Genomic DNA, 25154 nt, shown 5'->3' on the forward strand with positions numbered 1-25154 from the left:
GAATCCTCCAACATTCAGCTTCTTTGAATGTCCACGAGTTCTAGTATTATGAGAGAGGGAGAAGAACTTTTCTCTATCCACTTTCTCAATGCCATGCATAATTTTATACACTTCTATCATGTCTCCTCTGACCCGCCTTTTCTCTAAACTAAAAAGCCCCAAATGCTGCAACCTTTCCTCGTAAGGGAGTCGCTCCATCCCCTTGATCATTCTGGTTGCCCTCTCCTGAACCTTTTCCAACTCTATAATATCCTTTTTGAGATGAGGCGACCAGAACTGTACACAGTATTCCAAATGCGGCCGCACCATAGATTTATACAACGGCATTATGATATCGGCTGTTTTATTTTCAATACCTTTCCTAATTATCACTAGCATGGAATTTGCCTTTTTCACAGCTGCCGCACACTGGGTCGACATTTTCATCGTGCTATCCACTACAACCCCGAGGTCTCTCTCCTGGTCGGTCACCGCCAGTTCAGACCCCATGAGCGTATATGTGAAATTAAGATTTTTTGCTCCAATATGCATAATTTTACACTTGTTTATATTGAATTGCATTTGCCATTTTTCCGCCCATTCACTCAGTTTGGAGAGATCTTTTTGGAGCTCTTCACAATCCCTTTTTGTTTTAACAACCCTGAACAATTTAGTATCGTCAGCAAACTTGGCCACTTCACTGCTCACTCCTAATTCTAGGTCATTAATGAACAAGTTGAAAAGTACAGGTCCCAATACCGATCCTTGAGGGACTCCACTTTCTACAGCCCTCCATTGGGAGAACTGTCCGTTTATTCCTACTCTCTGCTTTCTGCTTCTTAACCAATTTCTTATCCACAAGAGGACCTCTCCTCTTATTCCATGACTGCTAAGCTTACTCAGAAGCCTTTGGTGAGGTACCTTGTCAAACGCTTTTTGAAAGTCTAAGTACACTATGTCCACTGGATCACCTCTATCTATATGCTTGTTGACACTCTCAAAGAATTCTAATAGGTTACTGAGACAGGACTTTCCCTTGCAGAAGCCATGCTGGCTCTGCTTCAGCAAGGCTTGTTCTTCTATGTGCTTAGTTAATCTAGCTTTAATAATACTTTCTACCAGTTTTCCAGGGACAGAAGTTAAGCTAACTGGCCTGTAATTTCCAGGATCCCCTCTGGATCCCTTTTTGAAGATTGGCGTTACATTTGCCACTTTCCAGTCCTCAGGCACGGAGGAGGACCCAAGGGACAAGTTACATATTTTAGTTAGCAGATCAGCAATTTCACATTTGAGTTCTTTGAGAACTCTCGGGTGGATGCCATCCGGGCCCGGTGATTTGTCAGTTTTTATATTGTCCATTAAGCTTAGAACTTCCTCTCTCATTACCACTATTTGTCTCAGTTCCTCAGAATCCCTTCCTGCAAATGTTAGTTCAGGTTCAGGGATCTGCCCTATATCTTCCACTGTGAAGACAGATGCAAAGAATTCATTTAGCTTCTCTGCAATCTCCTTATCGTTCTTTAGTACACCTTTGACTCCCTTATCATCCAAGGGTCCAATCGTCTCCCTAGATGGTCTCCTGCTTTGAATGTATTTATAGAATTTTTTGTTGTTGGTTTTTATGTTCTTAGCAATGTGCTCCTCAAATTCTTTTTTAGCATCCCTTATTGTCTTCTTGCATTTCTTTTGCCAGAGTTTGTGTTCTTTTTTATTTTCTTCATTTGGACAAGACTTCCATTTTTTGAAGGAAGACTTTTTGCCTCTAAGAGCTTCCTTGACTTTGCTCGTTAACCATGCTGGCATCTTCTTGGCCCTGGCGGTACCTTTTCTGATCTGCGGTATGCACTCCAGTTGAGCTTCTAATATAGTGTTTTTAAACAACTTCCAAGCATTTTCGAGTGATGTGACCCTCTGGACTTTGTTTTTCACCTTTCTTTTTACCAATCCCCTCATTTTTGTGAAGTTTCCTCTTTTGAAGTCAAATGTGACCGTGTTGGATTTTCTTGGCAATTGGCCAGTTACATGTATGTTTAATTTAATAGCACTGTGGTCACTGCTCCCAATCGGTTCAACAGCACTTACATCTTGCACCAGGTCCCGGTCCCCACTGAGGATTAAGTCCAGGGTTGCCGTCCCTCTGGTCGGTTCCATGACCAACTGGTCTAGGGAATAGTCATTTAGAATATCTAGAAACTTTGCTTCTTTGTCATGACTGGAACACATATGCAGCCAGTCTATGTCCGGGTAGTTGAAGTCACCCATTACTACCACATTTCCTAGTTTGGATGCTTCCTCAATTTCATATCTCATCTCAAGGTCTCCCTGAGCATTTTGATCAGGGGGACGATAGATCGTTCCCAGTATTAAGTCCCTCCTGGGGCATGGTATCACCACCCACAACGATTCTGTGGAGGAGTCTGCCTCTTTTGGGGTTTCGAGCTTGCTGGATTCAATGCCTTCTTTCACATATAGAGCGTCTCCGCCACCACTACGTCATTCCCTGTCCTTCCGATATAGTTTATATCCAGGGATAACCGTATCCCACTGGTTTTCTCCATTCCACCAGGTCCCCGTTATGCTCACTATATCAATGCTCTCCTCTAAGACCAAGCACTCCAGTTCTCCCATCTTGGTTCACAGGCTCCTAGCATTAGCGTACAGGCACTTGTAAGCAGTGTCTCTCTTCAAGTGTCTTTGGCACTTGTGGTTAGGCCTGTGGTAATTTTGCTCTTCTGAATTTATATCCTGTGCCCCTGCTCTCACAATGCCTACTTCTAGGCCTACCCCTTTTAAAATTTCATCATTTCTTTGGTTTTTATCCCAGGGGGGAGGTTTATTCCGAACCGGACCTTTCTCAGCTCCTGTCGGGTTTCCCCCCTCAGTCAGTTTAAAAGCTGCTCTGCCACCTTTTTAATTGTAAGTGCCAGCAGTCTGGTTCCATTCTGGTTCAAGTGGAGCCTGTCCCTTTTGTACAGGCCCGGCTTGTCCCAAAATGTTCCCCAGTGCCTAACAAATCCAAACCCTTCCACCCGACACCATCGTCTCATCCACGCATTGAGACTGCGAAGCTGGGCCTGTCTGGCTGGTCCTGCGCGTGGAACCGGTAGCAGAGAAAGCCACCTTGGAGGTCCTGGCTTTCAGCATCCTACCTAGCAACCTAAATTTTGCTTCCAGGACCTCACGGCTGCATTTCCCCATGTCGTTGGTGCCAACGTGCACCACGACCACTGACTCCTTCCCAGCACTGTCTACCAAACTATCTAAACGACGGGCGATATCCGCAACCTTCGCACCAGGCAGGCAAAACACCTTGCGGTCTACACGCCCATCACACACCCCACTGTCTATGTTCCTAATGATCCAATCACCCACTACAAGGATCCCTCCACCCCCTGGAGATATATCCTCGGCACGAGGATAGCTGCTCATCCCCCAAGGAATGGGTCCCTTCTAAGGGATCGTTTCCCTCTTCCTCAGCTGGATGCTCTCCTTCCCCGAGACCATCGTTGTCCATGATAGCAGGAGAGCTATCATCGTTGGAGTGGGACACAGCTATAACGTCCCTGAAGGCCTCCTCCACCCATCTCTCTGCCTCTCTCAGCTGTTCCAGGTCCGCCACCTTGGCCTCAAGGAAATGAAGTCGTTCCCGGAGAGCCAGGAGCTCATTGCACCGAGAGCACACTCACGACTTCTGTCCAACAGGCAGATAGTCGTACATGCTGCAGGCGGTGCAAAACACTGGAAAGCCCCCACACCCCTGCTGGCTTCTTACCTGCATAGTTTTCTTTAAGGTTTATTACGTCAATGGGTTGGAGACTGCGGTTTAGTTGAGGTCAGGGAACAGACGGGCAGAGTGGGGGGCCCTGGCCTCCTCACCCTGCTGCCAAACTCGCTCTGCTGCTTAACTCGCTTTGACGCTTTGTCAGCTGGGGCTCCCTCTAGCTCGTGGAGCAGGCTCCCTCGCTAGGGTGCTCTGACTTTATATGTGTGGCTGGTTCTTCCCAGCTACTGCTGCCAGCCAATGATGTGTTACTTGAGGCTGATGGCTATCAGCTGGGGCTTAACTCTTTAGTATTCTCTCAGGCTTCCTTCCTGAGCAAGGGGCGGGGCTGTTTAAGCTTTTGGCTGCTTTTAATCTCAGCAAGGGGCTGCGCCTTCCAGGCAAGTCTTTTGTGTTTGTTGTTTTCCTACCTAGAACAGCCTGACCTTTCTTTAACCTAGGGAAACAGAGCTTGTGGTTGTGTTTCAGGAAGGCTGAAGCTGCCCTTTTTAGCAAGGACTGAGCTGACTCTCTCCCTGTATGTATCAGTGGAGTTTCCTTTTACCCCTTCTCTCCGACTGGAATTTAGCCTTGTTTACAGTGTCCCCTGAAGCTTTCCTGCTAGGGTGGTGTTGAAAACTAGCTTTCTATACGCTTCCTTCTCCTAGGATCTGTCTCCTAAGATATAGGTTCTTTCGGGATTTGGCTCCTAGCTCAGGGTGACCTTGGGCTGCCCTTATTAGTTATTGCTCTGAGCTGTTTTACTTCAATTAAATAATGGAATAAATGGGAGCTACTTATCCTCTTTTCACTCTGCTACTTAACTCGCCTTGACGCTTTGTCAGCTGGGGCCTTGATGCTTCGTCAGCTGGGGCTCCCTCTAGCTCGTGGAGCAGGCTCCCTCGCTAGGGTGCTCTGACTTTATATGTGTGGCTGGTTCCTCCCAGCTACTGCTGCCAGTCAAGTCACATGACCCAGCTCTGCCACAGAGCAGGCTCCATCCTAATGAGGGCCCCCTCAGGGCTGCCAGGGCCCTTGGCTGGGGCCCAACCTGGCTGCACACTGGCACCAGGCCTGTCTCCTCCCTTCCGGCAGGACTCACAGGAACACCCTGAGTCAGGTCCATCTAGCTCACCAGCAGCTCCCCAAGATTTCAGACTGGGATCTCTCCCACCCCTACCTTAGGGATGCCAGGTATAGAAAGCAGATGCTCTGCCACTGAGCAACGGCCCTTTCCCTAAGGCTCCTGTGCCTTTTGACTCCTGGAGCAAATCAGCAGGTGTAGCTTTGATTCTGCAATGCGGGGAGAGTAGCACTGGTAATTTCTTCTGGTCATGGGGCTGTTAAAAGTCGCAGATTCCGTCAGGAAATAAAGATGGCAACCCTATATGTGTTTACTCAGACGTAAGCCTTGTAGCACTCCGTACAGCCTGCTCCCACCAAAGTGTGCACAGGATTACAGCTTGCAGTCTTTTAAATCAACCGCTCCCCGACGTGAAGAATTGTATGGGGACCGTCAGAAGAGACAGGTCTGAAGTAAAAAGAGGGAGTAGATACAGCAACGGTGTGCCGGGCTGCTAAGGTACTACTCCTTGCTCCTCCCTCAACCCTGCCCGCCTTGCCAGGCCCTTTCAGTGCCGGAAGATCCGGGTCGGGAGGAGCGAGCAGGAAGTCGAGACGTGGCCGCCCCGCTGAGCAGCAGGGGGCGAGGCAGGCGATGGCGGCTGCAGCGGCGCTGAGTTCAGAGCGGCTGGAGGTCTCCATTGACGGTCTGACTCTGAGCCCGGATTCGGAGGACGCCAGACCGGGCCAGGCGGATGCTAGGCCGCTCGCCGCTGCTGGGGGCCGAGGAGGCCGAGTGGGGGCTGGAGCTCAGCCGGGGCAGCGGCACCAGCAGGATGAGGCCGGCGACGAGGCTGGCGGAGACAGCGACGCAGATGGCGGCGGCGACGATGGAATGCTGAGTCTGGAGCGGCGCTGGGGTTTCGGCCTGGAAGAGTTGTATGGCCTGGCGCTGCGCTTCTTCAAAGGTGACCATACAGGGGCCTTCCCCCCCTTAACTCGAAGTTCTCCGATGTTCCTTACATCTTACTACCATCTCTTTCTTTCCGCTCCCCCACCATCTGAGCCTACAGAGTAGATTTCCAAAATCTTTATCTGGTACCAAGTAACTCCCTTTGTAACCTCAGGCAATAGTTTATATGTTCTTTTTATCTTTGTCTGTACAAATTTGATGTGAGAAAACGGCCTCCCTCAGAGGGTTGTTATGAAGAAACATCAGAAATATTGACATTTTACTTTTTACAAAACGCTGCACTGGATTTTTTTTAATGTAGATTTTTTTAAAATCTAAGGATTGATAGGTGAGTTGTAATTGCAAATTATGTTTCTTCTGTGAAGGAGTAGCCTTTCGAAATAAGATTCTGGTATGTTGAGGGGTGTTTGGAATACAGTATGCACTTTCTTTGGAGAGGTATGGTATGATCTTACAGAAAAATGGTACCTTGAGTCCTTACAAAATTCATTTATAGAACTTGATTGCTGCCCTGTCATCTTCTAATGTAGATTGCTGTTTGCTCTGAAAACTATTATAAGTGAAGCGGGTTCTATATGGCCCTGGACAGTGAATAATATAAAATCAAGGACGAGTCAAATGACCGCAAGTCTAGATGACAGAGGGATCACTTGCTTATTGATTATGTTTGCTTAATTTAGCTTTCTTCAAGGTGCTAAGGGCAGTATTTTGGGATTCTTCATGGTAAAGTGCTCAAGATTCTTGTGTGAAACGGAAGCATCTTTGTGCTAATGAAGATGAGCAAGGTGCTATTATGCTCTTAATAAAAGCACTGCTTGCAACATGCTTGTTCAGATTCTGTTCTGAATTAAATCTTTCTGTTTCAACATTTCCTGTATCCGTGAGGTACAATTTTGCATGACAGAGTGCATAAAACTAGTCTTTTAATACTCCCTACGCCACCCACAGTCTGGACAAGCTAACAGGGGGAAAGAAAGGCAAGGCAAGTTGCCTTTTTCATGTTGAGTTTACTCATTTGATTGGTGGACAGGAGAAAATATGAATAACAAAATCCCTTTTTCCAGTCCCTGATTTATTTGTTTTTCTTTTAATAACGTCTCACCTACTCTTTTCCATTACATCAAAGATGGACCCCAAAGCAGCTCACAAAATCAAAAATAAACCACAAGTACAAAATACAGAGTAGCAAATTGCTACTGTAGACTCATTTCTGCTACTCATACTACATTTGCAAGCACAGCAGCCATTTCCTGGATGTTCTCTTGGAAACAGATGTTTATTGTGGCTGTCACATTAGTTGTGGTCTTCACAGAAGATATCATTAATAGAATACACCTGTAATATATAAATGTAAGCCAGGAAAGTCACTTTCTAGTGGAATGGGGAGTCAGGCCTTATAATCAAGTGATCTGAAAAATCTATTTTTAAAAGATTATAGCCTGCAATATCTTTCAGAGAGAGCTTAAAAAAGATCAGCTGAACTCTTTTTGGAATGGCTAGATTGGGGTGGCTAATGCCTGAGTCCCCCAAGATTTTTTTTGTGGCCCACTCCTGCAAGACCCCACTGGTTTTGGTGGTAGCAGCAAAAAGAAAAAATAATGTAGACTCAGTGCTAGGGTGGGCAGAGCGGTTTGTGTGTCCTGTGTGTGTGAAAATGTGTGTGCAGGAATGTGCAGCAGCCATACTTCTGACATGTGGCTCCTAGAGCTGATGTGGGGAATCTGAATCTTTGGCCCTCCAGATGTTACTTGGGATGGTGGGGATTGTAGTACAGCAACATAAGGAGAGCAGAAGGTTCCCCACACCGGCCCTAGAGGGTTGGCCAAGGGCTCTCGGGTCAAAAAAGTTTAGCCACCTCTGAGCTAGTAGTCACAAGTACACTCAAGAAATATGAACTTTCTTTTTTCATCTTCCTTCTAGATAGTGTTAATCGGTTGTGCAGCACAATCCTGTGCCTCTTTCCATGCAAGTAAATCTCATTGAGATTAGCAAGGTGAATAATCTAAACCAAATAAAGGTATATAGAATTGCAACCTTAATCTAGTCCTGGAAGGAATATGTACTGTTTCTTGCATAATATAGCTACAAAGTACATTTATTTAATAAGTAATTTGGGAACTTTCAGCAGATAGTCAGATTTGGGATGCTGCAAGTAAAGTCTTTTGGATAGATGTTAATGACTTTGCCACAAGTATGACTTGGTGAACTCACAAAATTAGTTTTGTTTGCCTTAACTATTTGCAGGCATAGTAACATTCAGCTACTTAACTCTCCATGGTGAGAGTCTTGAGTGCAAATTACTATCTTGTTGTTCAGAAGTATTGTGGTCTGAGCTGTCCGTTGATATCACTTGTCATAAATTTATGTTAAAATTTGTTGTTATTTTTTATTAGACGTATTAGTTGCTTGTTACCCAAAGGTCTTCAAGCGGCTTACAAAATAGTTATAAACCAAATAAACATATCATAATATAAAACAAAATAATAAAACAACCACCACTCCCATCCAGCAACAGACAGCTTTGGCAGCACACTAAAACAAGCATTTTAGCCCATCAAATGACTGGGAAAAAGATAAATCTTTTCTTGGCACTGAAAAGATGTCAGTGAAGGTGCCAGGTGGACCTCTCTGGGGAGTGCATTCCACAAATGGAGAGCCGCAACTGAAAACTATAATTTGCAATATAGTAAGGTAGGACCTTATAATAAATTAAATTTCATTTAATAACATAGGTGAAAATGAAATGGACTGCCTTCAAGTCGATCCTGACTTATGGCAACCCTATGAATAAGGTTTTCATGGTAAGCGGTATTCAGAGGTGGTTTACCATTGCATTCCTCTGAGGCTGAGAGGCAGTGACTGGCCCACGGTCACCCAGTGAGCTTCATGGCTGTGTGGGGATTGGAACCCTGGTGTTCCAGGTCCAACCACTATACCACACTGGCTCTCTTAATAACATAGGTATTGCCTTTGAAATGTCATAATTTTCTAAATTTGCTTGTAAGGCAGGATGTGTCAACATTTGTTAATTTCCATGAATATTTTTCTGGAATGAATAAAGTTATTTGAAAAGGACACAGTTCTCTAATAACTTATGTCTATCAATGACTTTACTTTTTTGTATGTGGTGTTATTGGACATTTGGAGATGCATTATTTTAACTTGACTAATAACATCAACATCATTCAGTGTCTGTATAAAAGATTATTTACCTTCTTTTAGATAATTTAGTATACTAAATGTACACTGTCATTACATTTTTATATAGGGCCTAAGTTGGATTTACAGTTTGTAGCCAGGGTAGTTTCCCTTCACTCAGTACTAAATCTTATGCATGTACCAAGTTCCGTCATTGGCATTTCCACTTACAGCAGGGATAGCTAATGTGGTGCGCTCCAGATGTTATGGACTGCAGCTCCTATCATCCTGGCCATACTTGCTAAATCTCCTGACTTGGGCTGCAATCCAATACACACTTACCTGGGAATAAGTCCCATTGAACCCAGTGGAGCTTACTTCTGAGTAGACGTGTTTTGGATTGCACTGTTAGAGAAGCTCTGGTGTTAGGGCTAGGAAAGGAGGGGTGGGGATTATGCTGCCATTTTACTCCCAGAATCACCTTGGAGCATATTCTAATTTAGTGTGACCTAGTTCCTAAAAAATGCTGAAGTAGGTTAAAAGAGCTCCCAACATTTGGAGTACTTTCTCAACACTTAATTCTATGGGGAGAGCAAAGTAAAGCTAAACCTGGACAGGCCTACAAAATCAGCATGATGCCTTAATACACAAACCAGCTACAGTGTGAGCAAGCTTGAATATATGATCCATGGTAACTGTTCAGTGAACAAATTGGAATATGTGGTGTGATATTTCTTAGATGCCCTAAGACCTTTCTTTTGGGGTTGAATTTTAGCAGCCAGAATTAAGCTGTTTCTATCTATGTCAGTCAGAGGTCTAGCTTTGTGAGATGTTTTATTTTTGCATCTCACTTTTTGGGAAGAGCAAGACAGAAATGTAGGGCAGACATTTTTGCCCTGAACGCATCTATAAAGCTGGATTATTTCATAACATTAATAACATAATGAGTGAGTTCAATACCAGCAAAAGTGAGTAGTTTCAAAGATGTAACTTTTCCCCAAGGAATTATACCTATGAAACATAGATCATGCACAGCCTTTCGGGCGTTTTAAAATCAGTTTGTTAGCTGATCTCAGTGCTTTTATTTTAATTAAATGTAACACAAGTATTTGAGTACTTGTGTTTTAAAACATTTACTAGTATTCTAATGAAAATAAATTTCCAAAGAGAGCTTTATATTTGTTTAACACATTAGGGTTTTTTTAAAAAAATGCAACCAAATATGTCATTTCAACTACTTTTGACTACTGGAAAATTTTCTTCAATATTTAAAATGAGCATACTGTATTTTGTTTCTAAATAAAATACAAAGGACAGCATAGCGCTAAGATGAACATCCTGTTAGTGCACAGATTTCTCTTTGCGCAACAGAACATTTCCCCCCTCTTTTCCCTGCACACCCCCAAAATCTGTTCTAGGGGTTCCCCCAATCCTCCAGAGCAGACTTGGGGACAACATGGGGTGTGCATGGGGAGAGGAAGGGGGAAATCCCATTGCTGTAGTGCTACTCTTTATGTAGAACAAGAATTTCGTTGAGTGCTGCCCTTGTTCAGTTCCAAGTCAGACATCAGAAAACTTTCAAATTTGATTTCCCCCCTGAAAAACTGCATCATAGTGTAAAGTCTACAGAAATATATGAGGTAGCTTTTCACTATAATGTTGAACTTTTTGGGAGGGAACATTGAGGGAATACATGTACATTAATGAATACAGATGAGATACAGCAGAGGGCCGCAGAAAGATGCCACTTAGAAAGTACTCTTTTATTTATCTTAGGAACAAGCTCTTGAACTTCTCATCCTTTCTCACCACATTACCTTTATCTGCTCTCAGTGGAGATCTTCCTTTCTTAATTGATTCTGTCTCTAGTTTCTTCTCCCCTCGAGCATCTTTTTGTGAAAACAGTCTGAGCCTCATGTCCTTTGGAAAGCTTGTTCACACTGCAACTTGTAGTTGTGTTGATTCTGATGATGATAATTCTGTTCTGACTTAAAAAAATAAAACTTTGGTCAGTTAACTGACAAGGGAAGCCATATTATGTTTAAACTATAGTGTTCAATAGGGACTGTATGGTGCAGCTCAAAGAGAGAGAAGTCCTTATGTCTCTTAGATTTTGTTGTCATCCAAATCTCTCTAATTTACTCTTCATTACATCCTTAATCTGAGATTATTAAAAATCTGATGTTAGTAGTCATCCTGTGGTTAACAGTGGCCTTCAAATATGACCCAAGACAAAATGATAGTTTAGGGAGTTTGTTAAAACTGTTGAAAATCCTTAGTCCTGTGTTTTGATGTGTCTTGATTGGACCAAGTGATTGTAATCCTGTAAGTATCCCACATATTTTATAGGTACTTTTTATGACCTTTAGAGCTCTCATGGCTGGATAAAATTGCACTGTGAACTCTTAAAGCTTATTGCCCAGCTGAGACCAAGCAGACTTGATGGCTTTCACACCATGCCAACTTTTTTCTCTTCCATCCCTTGCTTTGCTTAATATCCAGCCTTGCTATGGGTTTTGGAATATTACCAAGCATTCACTCCTTAAGTCACTTGCTTTGTTCTTTCTTGCATTTTCTACAGCATCCTTGAGCAGATATCTGCACTATAACATGATCTCCAGCTAACTTGATAATTGCAGAGAACTCTCCACTTTGAAGGCTTGACACCATATGAATAAAAAAATGAACTTCTGTGCAGGCACAATTTAACCTTGATTCTTACACTGCATTTGTAATGTGGTATTTACAATTTTTTTATGTCATTAATGCTTTGTGTATGTTGCTACAAGAAAGTTACCATCTGGGTGACAACTTACACTGTTCAGGCATATGTCCCAGAATAGTCTACGTTAATTAAGCCACATAATCTGCAGCTGCTAATCCTTTTTAGCAACTTGTCATCTGAGACTGTACAGACGATTGCTTTTCAGGAGCCTGGAGGTTCTGTTATAGAGTTGTCATTGCCTTTAGTGTATGTGTTAATTTTTTTCAAGTTCTTGTAGTTCTTCAAGCTGTCTTCCAGAAATGAGCCGCTAAAAGCATGACCAGCTTTAGATTTATGTGTGCTTTTTAAGTGTTTACTACATGCACCTCTTGGATAGTGTCCATGATGAGCAAAATGCTCTTCTCTTCCTCTCCCAATACATCTGAATAATTTTGTCAAGCAACTTGAAAAATAGTTTTAAAACATGAAAATATTGCCAAACATCTAAATGTGCTAATGTGACCTTATGATAAAGAAGGAAAAAAAGTAGTTTCTTTTGGAAACAGAGCAAGTCTGTAAATACTGGAGACAATAGATCATACAATGCATGGGGTTCCAATATATCTGTGACACTTCCATGTACAGTATAATTTGTACAAGATAACAATAATATTGCTAATATGAGCATTGCTAATAATATGTTACCAGCTGTGATATAGAATCATAGAGCTGGAAGATGCCTTAGAGGTCATCTAGACCAGCCTCCCTGCTCAGTGCAGGATGCAATTGTAGTATAATGAATGTAGCCCTGATGAATGAGCCTGTGACATTAATAGGTCGTGTAATAGTGTTGCTAAAGCACAGAGCTGGCATCTGGGTTAGTTGGAGGACCTAGTCTCTCAGTTTGTCTTTCTGGAAGGTTGTCCATTGTTGGTGGTGAGGTGGAGGCTTTCTAAGCAAGGATGTGTGTCTCTCACGGGCCATGGGTTGTGACTGCTGTGTGGGCTAGACTATAATTTAAACATTTGGGGTGATTTTAGCTGGTAATTCTAGCAGGGCTGTGGAGTCAGAGTCGTGGAGTCGGAGTCAGAAGCAATTTTGGGTGGAGTCGGAGTCGGGAGCAATTTTGAGTGGAGTCAGAGTCAGTAGAAATGTACCACCTCTGACTTCCAAATAAATTTTGATTGACAAGAATCAATTTTGGGTGGAGTCGGACAGTAGAAAAATAGAGGAGTTGGAGTTGGAGTCGGACAGTGGAAAAATAGAGGAGTCGGAGTCGCAGGTTTGGCGTACCGACTCCACAGCCCTGAATTCTAGGTCACCACTCAGTATTCTGACAACTTTCCTCTTTCAATAAGCCTTTTAAGTTGAGACCTATCCCAGTCTGCGTCTGTGTTGGAATTGCTTTTTAATATATTTTTTGTTTTAAGATGTTTTAAAAGCTTTTTTAAAAAAATATTTTTAAAGTTGTTTTGTTTTGGTGTATTTTAAGGTCTGTTTTTATGATGTTTCGATGCGTTTTTAGCCCTTCTGCTTGCCACACTGGGCTTCTGCTGGAAGGAAGGGCGGGATATAAATCAAATAATAAATATTTTTTTCTTCTGGCTACTGTCTGATAGTAAGTAAGCCTAGCATACCAGCCTAGCATTCTTGTCAGTCTTTCACTTTACTAGCTGAGTTTTCTAGGGTTAATAACGCCTCATATGAATCCCTCATATTTGAGTTGCTGCCTGGCTCAAAATACATCCCCCCAAACCCCCTTGTGTTTAATCGTGTGACCAGGCAGACAAATGTGAAATATGATAAATTAAGAAGCTATAATTTTAGGGTGAATGGATCTGCCAGAGTCCCCTAAAATGGCAGTCCAAGCTTGTTTTAATTCACTGTCCCTGCCTTAACAAAACCCAAGGAGATGGATATCTAGTTAGTTTTTAGAGCTAGTAGCAATTCCAAGATATTCCTGATAATAAAGATGAGGGTGAAAAAGATTTGAGACGGTAGCTTTATTATAAGACCAGGAGCTTAATACCTCACACATCCAATATTAACATATCTCAGTCATCCAGGTAAGGCCTCCAGGAATGGCTTTTAACATGATGGTGTTGCAGAGTGAATAGAGATTTCCCCCTTCCCAGCCTGACATTACTATGACTAATATTCAAGGCCACTCAAACTAGCATCAGCAAGGGTAGGTGTATTATTTTTATGTCTTAGGGCATTCACATGATTTGGGGTGGTGTAGACTAACAACTCCCTTACACTATTTTTCCATATGAGAATGGGACATTCATTTGTGTTCTTGGTCCATGTTTCGCCGAGCACCATTTTTACTAATGTTTGTTTCTCCATATACTTTGAGAGTTTATTAAATGTGCTAGAATTGTCCTCACCAATATTTGCCAAAGTGTTGTTTTTCTTTCAAAGGGGCTAGATCAGCTACTGTTTCACAGTTTTGACCCTGAGCCACTGTTTCACAGTTGACCCTGGAAGAGACTTTAAAATTGAACTGAAACAGAAACTGAATTACAGTGAGCTTTTTTCTTCCTGGTGGAGTGTAAACGGCTATGTCTGGTGTTGTTCATTTGGGGAGAACCTTTTGGGGCTGTATTTATAATTGTAGGACACTTAGGCTCTTAATGGATGGTGTTCCTCTTGTGTCATGGTTCAGAAGAGCTAGGTTACGAATGTGGAATGGATTGCTATTTATTATTTATTTGCTGTTTCGCTTTTAATAAAGCCCTTTCAGGCCTGCCCATCCCTCCCTTTCTGCAACTGATTTAGCAGTCATTTTTGTGAATAATTCATTAAGCTGCTTTTGAATAATTGAAAATAAAAACCACTTGTTTGCTTCACTATTATTTTGGAAGCCTTACTATTTAAATCACAGATCCGCCCCCTGTTCTAGTTCAGTATACTAACCACTACACCATACCGGCTCATTTTTTGTTGTCAAACAGCACTTTTGTTCAGCGCAGACAGCAAAAGATATGTGCTGCTATTCTAGAGCCTTGGGCAACTGTTCTTGAAGGCTTCCCACTGAGCACAGTGAGGCTTACTAGTACGTATGTGTCAGGGTAGGAATTTCAGCCGTACGCCCCCATTTTGTGCATGTTTATTTGAAGTAGATCCCAGTGAGTTCACTTGTTCCCTAGCGTGTGTAGGACTGCAGTCCTAGTCTGTTACCTTTCTTGCATAGGACAGAATACTTGGCACTGAAAAGGGGTATATTTGTTAGTTTCACTGGTACTGTAGGTCATATGCACTCCTTAGTTGAAGAGGTTAATAGGCTAGTATTCCTGTTAATGACAATTATTTGCTTGTCACTGGGCTGCTGCAAAAAATGTTGCTGATAGGAAGATATTAAATCCCTTAGCTCATTTGACAATGCAGTGACTTTGGTCATATATGTCTTTAAATTAATCTTATCATTTATCTTTAGAAAAAGATGGTAAAGCATTTCATCCAACATATGAAGAAAAACTCAGACTGGTGGCACTGCATAAGCAGGTTCTGCTGGGACCTTATAATCCAGACACTTGCCCTGAAGTTGGATTCTTTGACGTCCTGGGGAATGACAGAAGGTAAAAAACTATCAACTTTTGTGGAACTCCACATCAAATATGCTATTTAACTTAATCCTAGGTTGAAATTTCTTGACTGGTTTCTGGGTAGTTTTTAAGGATCTTTTTCCTCTATAAACTCCAAAACATGAACTAGTATGCCTTGTGTGTTTGGATATCAACCTTACATTGGGTTGTCTTCCCTTTGGCTAAGCTAGCCTTTTAAGTTGAGACCTTATCCCAGTCTGCGTCTGTGTTGGAATTGTTTTTCAATATGCTTGTAAACCTTTTTAAAAAAAACAAACGATTTTAAAACTTTTTTCTTTTTAAGATGTCGTCAAAGTTTTTTTAAAAAATGTTTTTAAAATACATTAAAACAAAACATCTTTAAAGACTGTTTTTATGATGTTTTAAAGTGTTTTTAGTGCTTTTGTTTGCCACCTTGGTCTCCTGCTGGGAGGAAAGGCGGGATATAAATTAAATAATAAATTAATAAACTAGGAAGAGATTGCTTGACTTTTGAAATCCTGGCCTTCATGAAAAACTGATTAGCCAAGCTCACATATTACCTATAATCTTGATAAAGCATTCATTTTATTTTGTCTTGATTCATGCAATTTCTTAGACAAACTTTATTTACATTCCTCCTTGTAGGAAAGAATGGGCTGCCCTTGGAAACCTGGCAAAGCAAGATGCCATGATAGAGTTTGTAAAGCTCTTAAATAGGTGCTGTCATCTCTTTTCAACATATGTTACCTCCCATAAAATAGAGAAAGAAGAACAGGAAAAGAAAAGGTAAGCTCCCCTCTAAGACTGCATGGCAGTTCATGAAGTGTTTTGTGTCCTGTCTCTCTTACCTAACAGTCAGTTTGATCCCCCATGGACCATTCTTGTTAATTATTGGACATTACAATGACATGAGGTGATCCAAAGGAAAAAAGGAAAATCCTTTGTGGGTATGCCTCCAGCCGTATCTACAGAGGAACATCCTTTGCAGCTGCACCTCAAGTTCATGCTGGCAGTGCAAAGGAATATTTGTGCTTATAGCTGTAGGGCTTGCTGTCAGCACCAAGCCTGCTTTGGGTAGGGATTGACTACTGTTGAGTTCCCAGTTGTGAACTCTGTAGTGCAGCCGATCCCAGAGTGCATGCTCTAAGCAGCAATCAGCTGATAGGTGCTGACGGCAAGCCTTGCTTGTCAAAGAATGATCAGGAGCACATTTTAGGGCTCCCAGTTGCTCCTTTACGGCCACATGTCTACCTGTCCTATACCTGCTGTCACATATGCCTTCAGGTGTGGAGCAGGTGGGCATGGTTTGGGGAAAACAATCTTGCAGACCAAATGGGACCTGTGCCAGGCCTAATTTGGCCCATGGACTGGAGGTTCCTCATGTTTGATTTAGTTCTTGAACTATTTTAATGGCTTTTAAACAATCTTGGTATGAAGCTGTGAACTGTAGTGCAGTTTTCCTTACTTTTGAAATTGATACTTTCTTGTCTCAAAAATAATAGTTTTACAGGAAAATGTGAGGAATGTTGATACAGTTTTTAAACGGCAACCAGATTTTTACTTTGTCACCACTGTGGATCAAATGTTTGCATGTAGTTTAGAAGAGGATTTACTTAATCAACATCTGTTAATCTTCTGAAATTTTTGGAAGATATTGATATGTAGGCTAATATCTGATACAGAATTTGGATACCAGTTGAAAAGTAGACCTTTGTGCCTGACACTGTGCCTCCTCTCAGTTGTGTTTCTCTGGTTACACATTGGTGCATCATTCACAATATTCCGTATTGTGGAGAAACATTTTTTTAAAATAAAAATTTAGAATAACATGCACATAGGAAGAGCTGGCAAGTCTTGCTATAATTTTTTTGGTACAGCTACGAACTCTGAATAGTTTTGATACAGAATATGAAATAATTCTATAATTACAGTAGTTTTGTATACAAATTGAATCTGAGAAGAGATCTTTAACCCTGCTCCAAGCTGCTTAAGTTTAACATGCCCCAGTAGGTTTAGGAGGATTCTGATTTAGAGGCATTCAGTCATAAACCCACAAATGATAGGTGCACTCCATGGGCTTCTCAGCCAAGCACATATATCAAATGGTACTGGTACCATAGTTGGTGGCCATCTTGTATTTGGGTTAACTTTATTGTTGGCCGATCTATTGCTGCTGCTGCTGTTAATATAAATATCATCTTCTAGTGACAGCTCTGAGCAGTGGGTAATTGCAGTGGGTGATCATGTATGTCTTGTGTCTTCATCCTTCACATGACATTACAAAACAGCCAGGTAGAATAATTAAATGTCTGGTAAACATGGCTATTACAGGAGGGAAGAGGAAGAGCGTAGGCAACGTGAAGAGGAAGAACGAGAGCGTTTGCAAAAGGAGGAAGAGAAACGTAGGCGAGAAGAAGAGGAGAGACTGAGACGGGAAGAAGAAGAGAGGCGGCGGATAGAAGAAGAGAGACTCCGAATGGAGCAGCAGAAGTAAGCAGGATACAGTCGTTTTATTTATCACACTGTCATCCCATCTTTGTCAAAAGAACTTTTGTGCATGGGGTCATCCCATTTTCTTCTCGCATTACTCTGCAGCTGAGGAAATGGTGCCTTGCCCAAGACCACGCAGTGAGCAATACAGCTGAGTATGGATTTGATTCTGCATCTTCCTAGGCTCCTAGACAAATCCCACTTGTTGTCTATGCACTACACCCTGTACCAGCTCTTAAACATCTGTCCTGCCTCTTTGTAATTTGAATCCAGCAATGTTGATCACAAGCCTAACATTCCTATCTAATACAGCCAAAACATTTCCCCAGTGGCATAGCCAGCTATCCTCTTCTCTTAAATTCTAAAAGGCATATATTTCAGCCTGCATGCCAATTTACTTATTAAAATGTTGAGGTACCTTTTGTGTCCTGCTTTGCAAATTTTTTTTTTTAAATTATGCCTACAATTATATTTAACCACTTACACTGAAAAAGTGGTGAAAGGTAACAAATACATTCAGCATGTACTCTTGAATGAAGTAGAAATTTCTTCTCTGGCTGGTCACAAGAGAGCTTTCCAAATTATTGGAATGGGACCATTTATGGAGTGATAGATTCTTGTGGATGAGTCATCTGTTCCAGAAGTGGGCCCTCAGAGAACTGTAACGCAGAACTTGAAGTGAGTTTCAGTTAGGCAGGAGCTGGAGCTACCAAGTGAATTTTAGACAGAAGGAGCGTTGTTTCAGTATCTCTTCTTAAAATAAGTCATGAACAGCTATCTTCAGACATTTTGAGTCTTATCTTTAAATCTGCATTGCACAGAAGCCCTCCACACAGATCACAAGGCTCTGTCTTATGATTTGGTGTATCCTTTTGCTAGCAAACAAGGAAGTTACACTTGCATCACCTTTGCTATGTTTACATGGCTACTATGTTTAGAAAGAAATCATAAATATTTCCTATCTTAATTGCAATGACCAGCTTGTTTTGAACAAAATTGAGTTTGCTGTGTACAAGGCCAGTTTGAAAACTGACTCTTCGGCTATGCCTTCAGAGCTGTATATCAGGATAATTTTGTTCCATATCTAGGCAACAGATAATGGCAGCACTGAACTCTCAGACGGCTGTTCAGTTCCAACAGTATGCAGCCCAGCAGTACCCAGGCAACTATGAGCAGCAGCAGATCCTGATTCGTCAGCTTCAGGAACAGCACTATCAACAGTACATGCAACAACTTTATCAGGTCCAGCTTGCACAGCAACAGGTACGAGTACAGTGTTCTGACAGAGCAGCTTATGGAATGATAGATGTGTGGCTGTCTTCTGAGACATCACTGAGAAAGCTCATCTATATTGCAGTGAAAGATGAAAGCAGAAATACAAATTCTAATGTTGCATCAGGTCCACAAATTAAAATTCTTTATGAAAAATGAATTCACTATTTCTCTATTATCTCTGAAGAGAATATATTCATAGTAAAAATATGTATAATGTATAAGCACTGATCTCTCTGTGCTGACTTTGCTTATTACTCAATCCTTTCTAGAATTCCTGGAAGCAAGTGTCTTGCACTAGAGCGAGGGTGGGCAAAAGTTAGATCTCTCTTCTGGTAGATCTCTGGGTGATCTGCAGTAAATTGGCAAGGGTTATTAACTCCGTGTTGCTTTACAATAGCAGCAACAAAATGACTTCTTCCATACAAAGAGGCTTGTGTGAAAGGACTGTGAGTCAGTTCTGGTACTGAAAACAAATTTCAAGGCTCAGAACGTGCTCAGATGAACCCTGTTGTTTAATTCTAACTGTATGCCTTGGCACCTGGTTCTGATTGGTAAATCTTGGGGTTCTAGGAAAAAACAAATAGATCTGGCAAGACTGAAGTCTGCCCATCTGCAGTAGAGAAAAAGGGAGGTGTCACTTCTAGCATTTTAATGGTAGTGCTGCCCTTTGGTGCATATTAGCCCATGTGGGTTAGAGCCATACAACAATGGAACCAATTACCTAGAGAGGTAGTGGGGTCTCTGACACTGGAGGCATTCAAGAGGCAGCTGGACAGCCATCTGTCGGGAATGCTTTGATTTGGATTCCTGCACTGGGCAGGGGGTTGGACTTGCTGGCCTTATAGGCCCCTTCCAACTCTACTATTCTATGATCCTCTTTAAAGAGAAGCCGGAGAGATGTTAATCTCCCAAAGGCCTAATCTCCAGTCTCAGTTCTGTGGTGCTTGGAACTGAGATCCAAGAAAAGATCCCTCTGACTGCTGTTCAGGGATAATTTCTACAGAATAGACAGAGTTTTTATCTCGTGATCAGATGAGGAAATTGAGATGTGTGAGCTTGAGGACCACTTCATGTGACTTGGGGGGCTAGATCCAGGCCATGGGCCACAAGTTACCTGTTCCCAGATGAGGTGACAATGGCTTCAGTGAGAAACAGTGCTAGCCAAAGAATGGGTTGAACAGTAAGTTGTTCAGAAGTAGGCAGATAAGAACATAATGGACATCACAACCACGGGAGAGATTACTAAAAAATTATGCATCCAGAGATTGCAATCGATCACTGGCATGCAGTGTTGAACTTCCTCTCAGGCTCAGTTCTCAAGTGCACATTCAGCCTATGCAACTCTGGGTAGGATTAAGCACTGCTGCTTTCATCAGAAGTGCGCAGGATTCATCTCTGAGTCCAGAATGCCTCAGACTATCTTTCCGAACAAGTCATGCTCCTCTCTGATTTTTAAACTGTGTCAGTGTTCCATCCCCTTCAAACAGAGATATTGGAATCCAGCTTCTTCATTTAGTTCTACTCAGATATGTAGTAGATTCTGTGTAACTTCCAACAGCATATTTCCCACCAATAGCACTATGCAACTCCCCAAAGATTGCCCTTATATTTTGTTTTGGCTTTTAATCTATAGGCAGCTTTACAAAAACAGCAGGAAGCAGCAGCCACAGCAGGGGCTTCAGTTACTTCTGTATCAAAAGCAAACCCAGCTACCACAGGAGAAGTACCATCAGTTAATGGACAGCCTAGTGCACATACAGACAGCTCTGAAAAAGACCTGGAAACTGAAGCTTTAGAAGAAGCACTAGAAAATGGACCAAAAGGTAAGAGGAAAGTCTTATACACCAGAAGTAGCTACTTGCATGTTTCTGACTGAGCCTTATGCTCTGCCGCCTTCAGCAACTAGTGGCCTCTAAGTTTAAGCACACAAAATATACTCTGGTCTGTGAATCAGCGGTTACCTGCTGTTTAACTACGTGAGGCTAAAAGTCCTTGGCTAGGATTGAAATCTGTTATAGGCAGAGTGAAAGGGGAGCACTGGAAGAATTGGGAAGTGCACTTTCCCATCACTTCCAGGTTACCTCAAGTCTGTGAGGTAGCATATGACATAGGGATGAAACTTCCAACCATACGTACTTAAACCAGCCGTCCACTGACTTAAAAGTGTGGGAGGCTATGAGGTGTTGTCTAGATGAGGTTGATTTTCCTTGGCCACAGAGTAATCTGCAAGAAGATCTGTGGTGGTGTGGGAGAAGCCTTGTAGTGTTGCCCCTTCTTTGCAGTGAGGCTTTTCTACGTTACTCCAATACAGTAAGGTGTCCAACTATAAAATTGCTCAGGTCTTGCACTTTTTGTCTCCCTCCTTTTTAAGAATCTGTTCCAGTCATAGCAGCACCATCTATGTGGACACGACCCCAGATTGCAGACTTCAAAGAGAAGATCCGCCAAGATGCAGACTCTGTGATTACAGTTGGGAGAGGAGAAGTAGTCACTGTTCGTGTACCAACTCATGAAGAGGGTTCTTATCTCTTCTGGGAGTTTGCTACAGACAATTATGACATTGGTTTTGGGGTATATTTTGAATGGACAGATTCCCCTAACACAGCAGTCAGCGTGCATGTTAGTGAATCCAGTGAGGATGAGGACGAGGATGAAGGTATCTTATTTTATACACATAGTAGGGGGTGTAGTCATGCAAGAAGCTGTAACAGGTTTCACAGTACATTGTCTGCTGCGATAAGAAAAATAATCTGGTGGTTGTAGAACTTGGAATTTGGAAAGATGGTGCCTAGTGTGCGAAGGCAAGTGGGAAACAGTGAGGAAAAGTTCTGGAATATGGTAGATTAGTTAGTTTGTGGATAAAGAGATATTGAGTGGGAGCCAATTAGAGCAAATAAGGTGAATTAAATGGTCCTCTCTGTGATCTTATTTGATCAACAATAAAGTTCCATTATTATGATGGTTCTGCTATATAGTCGTACATGAGCTCTCTCAAATTCATGGGAATTTCAAAACCAAGGCAGAATTAAAATGATGGGGAAATTGTCCTTGTATATTCCTGGTCTCATACAGTTATAATACATGTCTGTATGTGTCTCTTACAGATATGAAGCATAACTACTTAGAGTTTAACTGCTGAGATTGTCCCAAGACTCGAGGCACTAGACTCAAAGAGTGTAGCTTTCTGTGCTGGTCCTTTTATCAGTTTCCAAATTCCACTTTCAGATTTTACTGTCTTGTAATTTATTACCAAGTAATTTGTCTTTCTTACGCTTGGTGGTTGTGTGCAACTTTGCAGATCCTTTGTTTTCTAAGCCTTTACTCACCCTAAGAGCATGTTTGGTCTCTCTTCCTCATAAGACCTCTGCATTGTGGGACCATTACCCAAATCTTTGCCTCTCCTTATGCAAAGCTGTGCTTTAATCTCTGTAAAGTAACCAGATTCCAAATCTTTGACTATGAAATATTGTAATGTTATAGGAAAGGACATCTGAGGATATTGCATCTGTACAGGTGTGACCTTTGCTAACTGCAGCTTCATGCTAGAATCTTACAAACTTACATGTAACTCATGACGCTTGGGCAGACTGGGTTATATCTACACAAGTTGCAGCATGGGCCAATTTTCTCTAAGTTACTGAGAAGCTTTGGTCCTGTTGACATCAGTTGGTCTTAAAATAAGTCATTGGGAGTGTGCTGCAAAATCACATAAACAGTTTTTAAAATTGCCCTTTAGCATCAACTGTTACAAAAAGTCCACCATGTATCCATATGTATGGTACCTCTTAGTAGCTGTCTAAAGGAAGACAAAGCCATGACCTTCAGAGCATAATTTTATTACTCCCTGATTATGGTAGAAACACAAAGAGTTTTGAAGGCAAAAATAAGCTATAAAGCAATGGAACAAAAGTAACACCTCAGTTATCTGTGTGTGTTGGCCAAACTTGTGGTACAGAAGCCAGATTTGTTCACTGATTTGTTCAGGATAAGATTTCCCAAGAAATGTCTGTGTTAATATCATGCATTGGTAATCTTGCTCCAAATCCTCCTTGTGAACAGTCGGTCATCACTGTTTTTTCTGTATAGTTCTGGTACAGATGAAAACATACTGTTTTGCTTTTGTTAAATTAAATAACTTGCTTATGTCTTGCTGTTCTTCCTGGGGAATTAATCCACACTGACCATGAAGAATTGGTTGTGGAGTTTGTTTGGCATCTTGCATTTAGTGACTAATGTTTTGTTTCTGACTCTTTCTCAGAAAACACTAGTACTGAAGAAAAAGCCAAAAAGAATGCCAACAAGCCTCAACTAGATGAAATAGTGCCTGTGTACAGACGAGACTGTCATGAAGAAGTCTATGCTGGCAGCCATCAGTACCCAGGAAGAGGAGTCTATCTCCTTAAATTTGACAACTCCTACTCATTATGGAGGTCAAAAACAGTTTACTACAGAGTCTATTATACTAGATAAAGATCTTGTGGAGGCTGGGGCGGTGCAGAAGACGTCGTGTTGTTTGGAATTTCTGTCAAGCATACTGGACTTTTTGACTTTGTTACCCTGTCTGATGTATCTGTATGGCGTGTGTGTGTGTGAACTTTGACACTGGGAGTTGAGCTTTCTTCTGCAGCTCAATGTCAATGCAGTTAGCGGGGTTAGAATCTACCCAATCCTTTCTGATGACATGGTTGTTTGCCAGAGCATAAGACAGAAAGTTATGCAAGTTGCATATACTGACCTTTTAATAATCCCTTAAACTCTAAAACACACACATACAAGGGGGAAATGTTTCATTGGTGGCGGTCAGTATGGCGTTGCCTGCCCTACAAGCATTGAACGTTTAAAAACAATAAGTCTGTTAATTATTCATTTAAGGGTACCAGCCGTACTTGTGCAGGTGGGAGCCAGATGCAATCTGCACTGTAGCGAGCAAGTTTCTTAAAGCTGTATTTGAATGTCCAGGTTTTTACACCATTAAACTTTAAACCCTAGTGGATGCAGTTTAGAAGCTGATTTGTCTTGTGTCTATTCTCATTCAAGACGTCATTTGGAGCCTATCTGTCCAAACGTTATGCTGCTGGATGAGAGGCAGAAGTGTGAGTGTGTGTGCAGGCACCCTTGCTGGAGGTCTGCGGGCACATACAAAGAAAGTGTGTGTATGTACACATCAGGGAATTACCTTGTTTGATTGCAAAATTTGGAAAATTTAATTTTGGGCATCAACTTCATAATGAGACAGATACTTTCCCCAAATAACTGCTGTTAATCCTGAGACCAAATTATGTGCAAGATTTTGACTTCTGAGCTGGGATGTAACTTGACATTTGGATAAACCCCAAGGATCTTTCCTGTACATATCACATTAAAATGAATGGGAACTCCCCTTGTGAAATTTCTTGTTCAGTTGGTGAAAAGCCAGATATGTGTATGAGATATTCCTGTTGTTGCAGTACAAATCTCTTGCAGTCGTATGGGCAGGCTTCAAATTAAAACCAGGTATCTGCACATCTTCCCTAATCTGTTTGGGGCCTTTTTTTTGTAATTCTGAGTTAGCACTTTGTGCATCTACATAATTAAATAATGTTTGAAATGTAGGAATCAATGTTGCACTAATGTTACGGAAATCACTGTCAGGAACACATTCATTTTAGTTTTATTCAGGCTGCATTTGTGGACTCATTCTAGTGCCCTTTAATCCTAGTTTGTAATTATGTGTTGAAAAGAAATGTAAAATGTTCTTTCAGATAGACAAGTAGCTTTATTCCGATTTGCGTAGCAAGTTGAGAGTGAAACTGCAAAATTGCGTGTTTGCTCAGCGGTGACTTAAGGCAGGTGGGATTTTGATCCCTTGTTTGCAGCAAAATAACTTTTGTATAGAACCATGTTTCTAAGAAGCAAGATGGAGTTCAGGTATTTCAGAAATGACTTGTGTTAAGTGTGTGATGCATGAAGAATGCAATTCTCCTTTCCCCCACAGTTTGTTTTGCAGCAGAATTTCTCCCGATTAGCTGCAAGCAAATATGTTTCTCTAGAAATGAGTCTGTTGAAATTCAAGGGGCTTTCTGCTTGAATATTTGTACATACATTTGTACTTGAGGGTTTTTTCCTTATCTCCAAAAATGCACTCAATTGCTGCAGCTCATTTTATTTTAGCAGTACATTACAAGCTTCTGTCTGATTAGTGCTGCTCCAGTCAACTCAACTCTG

At 41.7% G+C, this 25154-nt stretch overlaps 1 protein-coding gene across 1 annotated transcript; it reads left to right on the forward strand.

Annotated features, from left to right (window-relative positions):
* The first annotated feature begins 5133 nt into the window (after window positions 1–5133).
* Window positions 5134–23960, forward strand: ACBD3 (acyl-CoA binding domain containing 3). Its single transcript, XM_061625034.1, has 8 exons — window positions 5134–5769; window positions 15056–15197; window positions 15831–15971; window positions 17517–17675; window positions 18764–18938; window positions 20584–20773; window positions 21322–21606; window positions 23209–23960. The coding sequence occupies exons 1-8, from the start codon at window positions 5457–5459 to the stop codon at window positions 23418–23420; spliced, it is 1617 nt and encodes a 538-aa protein (XP_061481018.1). The 5' UTR covers window positions 5134–5456; the 3' UTR covers window positions 23421–23960.
* The last annotated feature ends 1194 nt before the right edge of the window (window positions 23961–25154 follow it).

The sequence above is a fragment of the Rhineura floridana genome, chromosome 4, assembly GCF_030035675.1.
Source record: "Rhineura floridana isolate rRhiFlo1 chromosome 4, rRhiFlo1.hap2, whole genome shotgun sequence".
In the NCBI taxonomy this organism is placed as follows: Eukaryota; Metazoa; Chordata; class Lepidosauria; order Squamata; family Rhineuridae; genus Rhineura; species Rhineura floridana.